The sequence below is a fragment of the Onychostoma macrolepis genome, chromosome 22 (assembly GCF_012432095.1).
Source record: "Onychostoma macrolepis isolate SWU-2019 chromosome 22, ASM1243209v1, whole genome shotgun sequence".
NCBI classification, from domain to species: Eukaryota; Metazoa; Chordata; class Actinopteri; order Cypriniformes; family Cyprinidae; genus Onychostoma; species Onychostoma macrolepis.
Genome location: NC_081176.1, coordinates 31,889,943 through 31,898,851, shown reverse-complemented (window position 1 = coordinate 31,898,851; position 8,909 = coordinate 31,889,943). Strand labels below are relative to the sequence as shown.

At 34.2% G+C, this 8,909-nt stretch overlaps 1 protein-coding gene across 1 annotated transcript in view; it reads right to left on the bottom strand.

The window, feature by feature from the left end:
* slit1b (slit homolog 1b (Drosophila)) overlaps positions 1-8,909 on the bottom strand; it is a 58,138-nt gene that overhangs the window by 27,265 nt on the left and 21,964 nt on the right. Inside the window, exons 14-21 of the mRNA XM_058759928.1 lie at positions 5,562-5,633; positions 5,272-5,415; positions 5,030-5,193; positions 3,115-3,138; positions 2,826-2,970; positions 2,369-2,443; positions 2,113-2,256; positions 71-214 (exon numbers count right to left, since the gene is read on the bottom strand). Coding sequence (XP_058615911.1) covers positions 71-214; positions 2,113-2,256; positions 2,369-2,443; positions 2,826-2,970; positions 3,115-3,138; positions 5,030-5,193; positions 5,272-5,415; positions 5,562-5,633 — 912 coding nt within the window. The remainder of the gene's footprint in view (positions 1-70; positions 215-2,112; positions 2,257-2,368; positions 2,444-2,825; positions 2,971-3,114; positions 3,139-5,029; positions 5,194-5,271; positions 5,416-5,561; positions 5,634-8,909) is intronic.

Genomic DNA, 8,909 nt, shown 5'->3' with positions numbered 1-8,909 from the left:
TAACATTAACAGAAGCATATATTCATATCGGACACATTCATAAAAGGCAGGGAGAACTAGAGGTGTTTACAGAGTGGAGAGGTTTGGCAGCGTGTCGAAGGCTCCAGGCATGATGGTGGTGAGCTGGTTGTCATATAGCGAGAGCAGACGTACGTTCTGCAGGCCTGAGAAGCTGCTGTTGTGGATGCAGCGGATGCGATTATTCCTGAGCATCCTAACAAAGACAGAAACAAGGTTTCAGGGTTTCAGGGTGACTGTGAGGAACAATGAAAATGGCTGAGCTTGCTGTGATTGCTCTTGAGTAATGATGCATTTGCACAATCTTGCGAGGATACATTTAAAGATAATGATACATTTAAATAAATGAATTAGCTTCACTACAGATATACTAACATCCTGGACTGCTGTGAGAGTTCATTTAATACCAGTGCTCAACAAAATGATGGATCATTCTTTTAAACTTCAGTATTTGCTTTACTGATGTATATAGGTGGTTATTAGATGGTTGGTTAATTAATCGTTTTGCAGCCCTACTGATGCATCAGTCAGTTCACCAACTAATTAATCAGTCAACCAAACAATCTGTTATTCAACCAACTAATTAACCACCCATCCTACCAGTCAATCAATCAGTCAACCAACCAGCCAATCAATCAGTCAACCAACTGATATGATTATCAACCAACCAACCAATCAGTCATCCTATCATAACTCATATTACCAATTAATCAATCAATCAAATCAATCAATCGTACAACCAACAAAATCAATCAGTTAATCAACTAATCAATCATTCAACCAACCAATCTGTTATTCAACCAACTAATTAACCACCCATCCTATCAGCCAATCACTCATACTACCAATCAATTAACCAACTAATCAAACAATCTATCAACCAACCAACCAATCAGTCATCCTATCATAACTCATACTACCAATCAATCAATCAATCAATCAATCAATCAATCAATCAATCATCCAACCAACAAAAGCAATCAGTTAATCAACTAATCAATCAGTCAACCAACCAACCAATCTATTAACCTACCAGTCAGTCATCCAACCAACCAACCAATTAGCCAACCGGCCAACTGACTAGTCATCCTATCAATCACTCATACTACCAATCAATCAGTCATCCATCCAACAAAATCAGTCAACCAAATAATCAATCGGTCATCCAACCAATCTATTAAACAACCAATGAGCCATCCAACCAACTTATCAGTCAGTCAACCAACTAACCAAACAGCCATCCTATCAGTCACTCATACTAGCAATCAATTAACCAACCAATCAATCAGTCAACCAACTAATCTGTTTATCAAGCAACCAACCAAACAAACAGACACCCTATCAATCACTCATACTACCAATCAATCAGTTAACCAACTAATCTGTTAATCAACCAACCAATTGACCAATCAGTCATCCTATCAATCACTCATACTACCAATCAATCAGTTAACCAACTAATCTGTTAATCAACCAACCAATTAACCAATCAGTCATCCTATCAATCACTCATACTACCAATCAATCAGTTAACCAACTAATCTGTTAATCAACCAACCAATTGACCAATCAGTCATCCTATCAATCACTCATACTACCAATCAATCAGTTAACCAACTAATCTGTTAATCAACCAACCAATTAACCAATCAGTCATCCTATCAATCACTCATACTACCAATCAATCAGTTAACCAACTAATCAACCAACCAATCTATTAACCCACCAGTCGGTCATCCAATCAATCAGTTAGCCAACTATCAGTCAACCACTCTATTAAACAACCAACCAACACTAATCAATCAATCAATTAACCAACCGGTCAGTGTCATACTACCAATCATTTGGTCAACTAACCAATCAAATAATCAATCAACCAACCAACCAATAAATCAATCATTCTATTTCAATTAAATCAATCAATCAATCAATCTCAAATTTCTCTACTGGTAACTGAAGAGTAGAACAATTAAAGTCTTAAAAATTGCTTGAAACTGTTTTAATTATGTAAACCACAACCAGTTATACAACAAGCATGCTTCTCAGAGTTCTAGAAATGCTGTATGCAGAAATGATAGTGAAAAGGACACTTGCAGCATGCGTAATCCATCCATTCCCCGGAACATTCCTCCACGTACAGACACCAGGTGGTTAGCAGTGAGGTGAAGTTCAACCACAGACGACCCGCCATCAAAAGCTCCATCCTCAATCTCAGTGATTTTATTGTTGCTAAGGTTTCTGTGAGAGAAACGTACCAAAAACTGGTTTATCATCCAGTTCAATTCAACAGTAAGTAATACAGTGTATTTTGACATTGTTTCATTATGTAGAACATAAATGTCAATCTCACATTTTCTTGAGATGTGTGAGGGATCGAAAGAGCCCTGTTGCCTCCAGGATGGACAAGTCATTGTTATTGAGCCGACTGAAATAAAGACAACGAAATAAACATAGTTAGTATGTTGCTAAGCTAACAATGTGCTACTATAACACTGTAAGCAGCACAAAAACTATTTTTATCAACAACAACAAAAAAAAAAAATACTAAAAGAATTATGTCAACATTTTGGTTGATGATTCACTGAGTTTGTCGCAAAGCATGCTGGGATTGACTTTCACATAGAGGAGATAGCCGAAAGAAGTTATCACAAAGAAGGCAACACAATTATGCAGTCTACTTTAAGAAACATTCTTCACATTGAGTGCACAGACATGATGCCTTACAATACTCCCTACACAGGCAGCTCACTAGATGTTGGAACAGAGCCATATTGTAATTGTTCCGTTTTAATGATGTATTCTCTTACAGTTCAGTTGTAGAAAGCGGAAGGTGCTCTGGGAACTTGGTCAGTCGTAAATTTGAACAATCCACTACAGTAGCTTCACAGCGGCATTTAGGTGGACATACAGGCTTGCTGTTACAGTCCTTATTCAAACGTGTGTCCTCTGCACCTGAGACAAATATAAAGATGCTTTCAGAGAACCATTGTTATTCGAAGGAGAGAAGGACATTATTAAGCTTGTATCACATATACTATTTCTAGTCATATATTAAACCAGGTTCAATGAGACACTTAACAGACATAAACAACTTACCTGGGATGTGGTACTGTTCCTTGGCTGCTATGGCAACACATGCAAGAAAACAGAAAATACAGCTGCTATGGAAGTGCAGATATACATGAAGTCAGCAAAGATCTAAATTTGAGACCTAAAACTAGACAAATAAAGACTGAAACCAAATATATTCTTGAATATACTGGCATTTATACAACTGTTTCCTTGAATCTCACTGGTTGAGTGATGTTTAATCACTCTTTATGCAGGTTACATATTTGTGACCCTGGACCACAAAACCAGTCTTAAGTCGCTGGGGTATATTTGTAGCAATAGCCAAAAATACATTGTATGGGTCAAAATTATCGATTTTTCTTTTATGCCAAAAATCATTAGGATATTAAGTAAAGATCATGTTCCATGAAGATATTTTGTAAATTTCTTACCATAAATGTATCAAAACTTAATTTTTGATTAGTAATATGCATTGCTAAGAACTTCATTTGGACAAATTTAAAGGCGATTTTCTCAATATTTTTTGCACCCTCAGATTCCAGATTTTCAAATAGTTGTATCTCGGCCAAATATTGTCCGATCCTAACAAACCATACATCACTGGAAAGCTTATTTATTCAGCTTCCAGGTGATGCCTAAATCTCAAAAATTGACAATTAAGACTAGTTTTGTCGTCCAGGGTCACATTTATGCCAGTAGGTGGCAGCATGCACCTGACTGTAAGTCAGTAAATGTCATTCATTCAACTGATTTAGCCAAAAACAGTAAATCAGAAACAAAACAAGTTTTATGGGTGAATCATTAAATTATTCACTCAATTTGTTCAATAAAACTGATTTACTCAGGAACTAAATTAGTAATTGTCTATATGAGTGAGCCACTAAATTATTCTTTCAACTGATTTGTTCAACAACACTGATAAATTTGGGAAAGAAACAAGTGACTGTCTATATTAGTGAGTAATTTAATTATTCATTCAACCAATTAGTCCAGAAATACTGATTCATTCAGGAGCTAAACAAGTGACTGTCTTTATGAGCAAATCATTAAACCATTAAATCACTGATTTGTTCAATATTACTAATTCATGAACTAAATGAGTGACTGTCTATATGAGTGAGTCACTGAAGTCTTCTTTCAACTGATTTGTTCATAGACACTGATTCATTTATGGAACGAAACAAGTGACTCTTTATAAGCGAGTCATTAAATCATTCACTTAATCAATTTGTTCAACAGCACTTTTATTCAGGAACTACACAAATGCCGTTTGAGTTATTTACTCAAACGTTTTGTTCAAAATGTACTCATTCAGAAATGAAACCAGTGACTGTTTTTTTTTTTTTTTTATGAGTGAATCATTAAATCATTCACACAAACGATTTGTTCAACAACACTGATTCATTCAGGAATGAAACAAATGACTGCCAATATGATTAAGTCACTGAATGATTCATTCAGCCATTTGTACAAACACTGATTCTGTCTGGAAGAGCGAATCAATAAATAACTTATCCAAATGATTTATTCAACATCACAGATTCATTCAGGAATGAAACCAGCGACTATCTTTATGAGTAAATCATTAAATCATTCACTCAACCGATTTCAAAGACACTGATTCATTCAGGAATTGACTGTCTATAAAAGCAAGTCATTTAACTGACTTGTTCAAAAACATTTTATTTCTTTCAGGAATGAAACAAGTGACTGCCTTAATGAGCAAATCATTAAATCATTCACTCAACTGATTTGACTCATTTACGAACACCTACTAATGTGTTGCTTGGAGAAACAATTACTGTCTGCGCAATTACCTGGAAATTCAAACAATCTTCCCAATTAAAAGTTATGTGCGTACTTTTAAATGAATAAATAAATAAATGTATGCAATTATTTATCTTTGTAAATAACTGCATGGTGTGTTCGTGTATTCTACCTGAACAGCGGAACTTCTTGCTCTTGATCTGACTGATGCGTTTGTTGGCGAGCCGTCGAGGACTGGAGCATCGTGCGCCACTGGTCTCAATCGGGTTGGAGCGCAAAAAGTCCGCCAGCCACTTCAAACCACAATCACAGACGAACGGGTTCTGAGCTAAGTGACTGAAAGAAAGTCAGCAATAAAACATCTTCATTACATTAAGTGCCCATATCAATTGTTCGTTATATAACATCTCTTACAGAGTCTGGATGGATTTCAGCGGAGTAAATGTGCCTTTGGCTAGAGTCTGGATCTTATTGTCATACAGGGACAATAGAGATAGGTTCTCAAGGTCATGGAAGACATTGACGCGAACACAGTGGATTTTATTGGCATTTAATAGTCTGAAAGAGAGAAAGACAGACAGCTCAGACATTACAATGACTGTCTGGATGATGCTGTTTCAGTGTGCTACTTTATTCACAGACCATTAAGCAATTTTTATATGTGGGTGGTAATTTTACATTGACATAGGCTTTTCTGTACTTACAGTAACTCTAATGCACTCAATCCATCAAAAACACTTCGAGGCAGATCTGTAATCTTATTTCCATAAAGAACCCTGTAAAACCAAACACAATAATGAGATACAATGGTGCTGGATAAACAGTTTCATTTGAACCAAGTCTGCAGGGCTTGAAAACATGCAGATTTCATAAAAATTGACCATTCGGACACAAGGTTGCACATACATTTAAATACAAATGCCAAAACATAAAGCCCTATCAGGTTAGGTTTAACTAGATTATTTTTATGATTTTACATTTTATTAGCTGAAGTTATAAGAGCACATCCCCAAGTATATGGTCTTTAGATAGAACTTCTTTCTTCAGTATTAGCATTAAGCAATGCATTCTAATGAATTGAATCTTTTTAATGAATCAGTTGAACCGGTTCACAAAATCAATAGGATTTAAGAATTTCACAAATCAGCGACTAATAGAACCAAACCATTTTGGACATGTCTGACTTGTAAAAAAAATCTGTTTAACAACTCACAGATTCCTTGAACCAAAAACCGATTTAGGAATGAATCATTTAGAATCAGTTTGTGAACTGGTCCAACTGATTAGCTGAAAAGTTATGACTCAATAGAACAATTCTGACTGAACTTTTATTGAACTGGTCATTGAAATTAACTTTTCGAAAGAAAAATATACAAATCTAAATGACTAAATGAAAGTCTATGAATGAATCATTCTAATTAACCAAATCTTTTTAATAAACCGTTTGAACCAGTTCACAAAATAAATTTGAGCTATTTAAGCATTTGGTTCAAGCTTTTCACAAGTCTTGTTGACGACTCATCAGAACCAAAACATTTGGACATGTCTGACCCACAATGAGTCAGTTTTATAGCTCAATGATTGCTTGAACCAAAAATTGATTTGGGAATGAATCATTCAGACTGAGTTTGTGAACTGGTTGATATAACTGAAAAGATATGACTCGATAGAACAATTAATTCATGAATCAGTCATTACTAAATTAACGAACGAACGAATGAATGAATATTAATACTAATGAGGTCTTTGTTGAATTCCACATGAATTCCTCTTTCAATGTAATTAGCATCTTATTCATGAATTAATTTTTTAGCGAATCAGTTCACAAAACCAGTCTTAACGTTTCATTTGCAAATGATACTGAATCTGTCCAAGTGGTTCTCAAGTCAACACAGTGACTCACAGAACCAGATCTTTTGCACATGTCCGACTTGTAATGAGTCGGTTAAACAACTCACCGATTCTTTGAACCAAAAAACATTTGGGAATGAATGGTTCAAACTGAGTTTGTGAACTGGTTCGACTGACTGAAATGAATGATTCATTCATATAATAAACAAAGTAATAAATAAAATTGTTAATAACCTGTTCATTGAATTCCAGATATGTCTTCTTTTATTCATCATAAATAACGTTTGATTAATCAATGAATCATCCTAATGAATTGGATCTTTTAATGAATCAACTTAGCCAGTTTATAAAACCAGTCTGAGGACATCTTTTTCTTTACATGTCAGATTTGTAATGAGTCTGATTAACAACTCAACAATTCACTGAACCAAGAACCAGAATCGTTCAGGCCGAGTGAACCAGCGGTACTGATTCACTGAAAAGATTAGACTCAATAGGTGATTCATTCATGAACCAGATATCTGTACATTCTGAAATAAATAAATGAATGTATTAAAGACTGATTTTTGAAGGAATCGATACTGTATCAAATATTTATAGCGACTGACTGAACTGCTGAATCATTTATTCAACTGCTCAAAAGAGCCAGTTAGCAGTAATGAATCAGACCGACTAAATGTAAGTCTATGAGATTTTATCACCCGTTTTATCAAAAAAAGACAACCTGTCATGAAGCAATGTTCCCACTGAGCTGAATCGCACGCATCCTCACGCAGTAAAATCATATAAGACATGTAAGCTAGAGACGTCTAGCGCTGCAGGCTAGACACACACTCATATATTTACACAAAACGCACACTTTCATATCAGAGCCCTGCTGAGATTCTCCCAGAACAGATGTTTACAAAGAACTCTTCATGTTACACGATGCATAATTCAACACAGCTAATAAGCGCGCACATATGAACATGTTGGAAATATACACGCAATCAAATGCAGATTAAATGATTATATATATGTGCGTGGTGTAAAATGCACACCACACGAAGGCGTCTTGTTTACAGATTTGAATAAATGGATATGTAATTCTCAAAACAATAAAGTAAGCAGAATAATAACAATTATTCTTTGTGATTGTACGTTTCATTTTATATTCATGTGCAAAGTAATTGTTTATTGTGATTTTTAAATGTATTTCTTTTTTCATGTTGCTGTTGCTGGCTCTCAGGTCCTGAAAAAAAAAAAAAATCATTGAAAATATAATTTCCTATTTAAATGCTGTTGGAAATCTTTTTTCTGTAGGGCGGTGTTGTATAAAGGAGCATTAGCAGTAATGTCTACATCAACATTTCTGTTCAGTTCAAAATGATTTTTATCGTATGATGTCTGTGGGCTTTATGAGACCCTCTGCAGCATTTTTATGAGTTCATATAACTCAGTTTTCTGATTTGCTCTATCAAAAACACACAGATTGGCTTGAGTTTTTCAGGTCATTTTCTTGCAAGGTGCATTTCTAGCTGCGCTTCAGCTTTCTGACATGAAATTTCAAATCTTTTCAAGGCCTGAGATTTTTTTTTTTTTTAGCATGCTATAGTGAAACACCTGAATTGCTAAAACTAGACTATATTATATTATATTATAAGTAAAATCTTACCTTACTTATAACATAATATAATACATTACATTATAAGTAAAGTAAGATTTTTGTTTGTTTGTTTTAGAAAGAAGTCTCTTCTGCTCACCAAGACTGCATTTGTATAATTTAAAATACAGTATAAACTGTAATATTGTGAAATATTATTACAATTTAAAATAACTATGTTCTATTTGAATATTTTGTAAAACATAATTTATTTCTGTGATCAAAGCTGAATTTTCAGCATCATTACTCCAGTCTTCAGTGTCACATGATCCTTCAGAAATCATTCTAATATGCCGGTTTGCTGCTCAAGAAATATCTTTTTTAATTATTATCAATATATTTGTGCTGCTTCATATTTTTTGAAGAAATCACCATATATTTTTGAATAGAAAAAGTTGAATAAAAAGTTATTTGAATAAAGGTCATTGACATCAAAAAATGCTTTTGATCAATGCAATGTATCAATGCATCCAATGTAATATAATAAATATAATATAATATAATAGCTATCATAAAATTATATATTTGATTTTTTGGAAATATTTTTATGATATTTTTA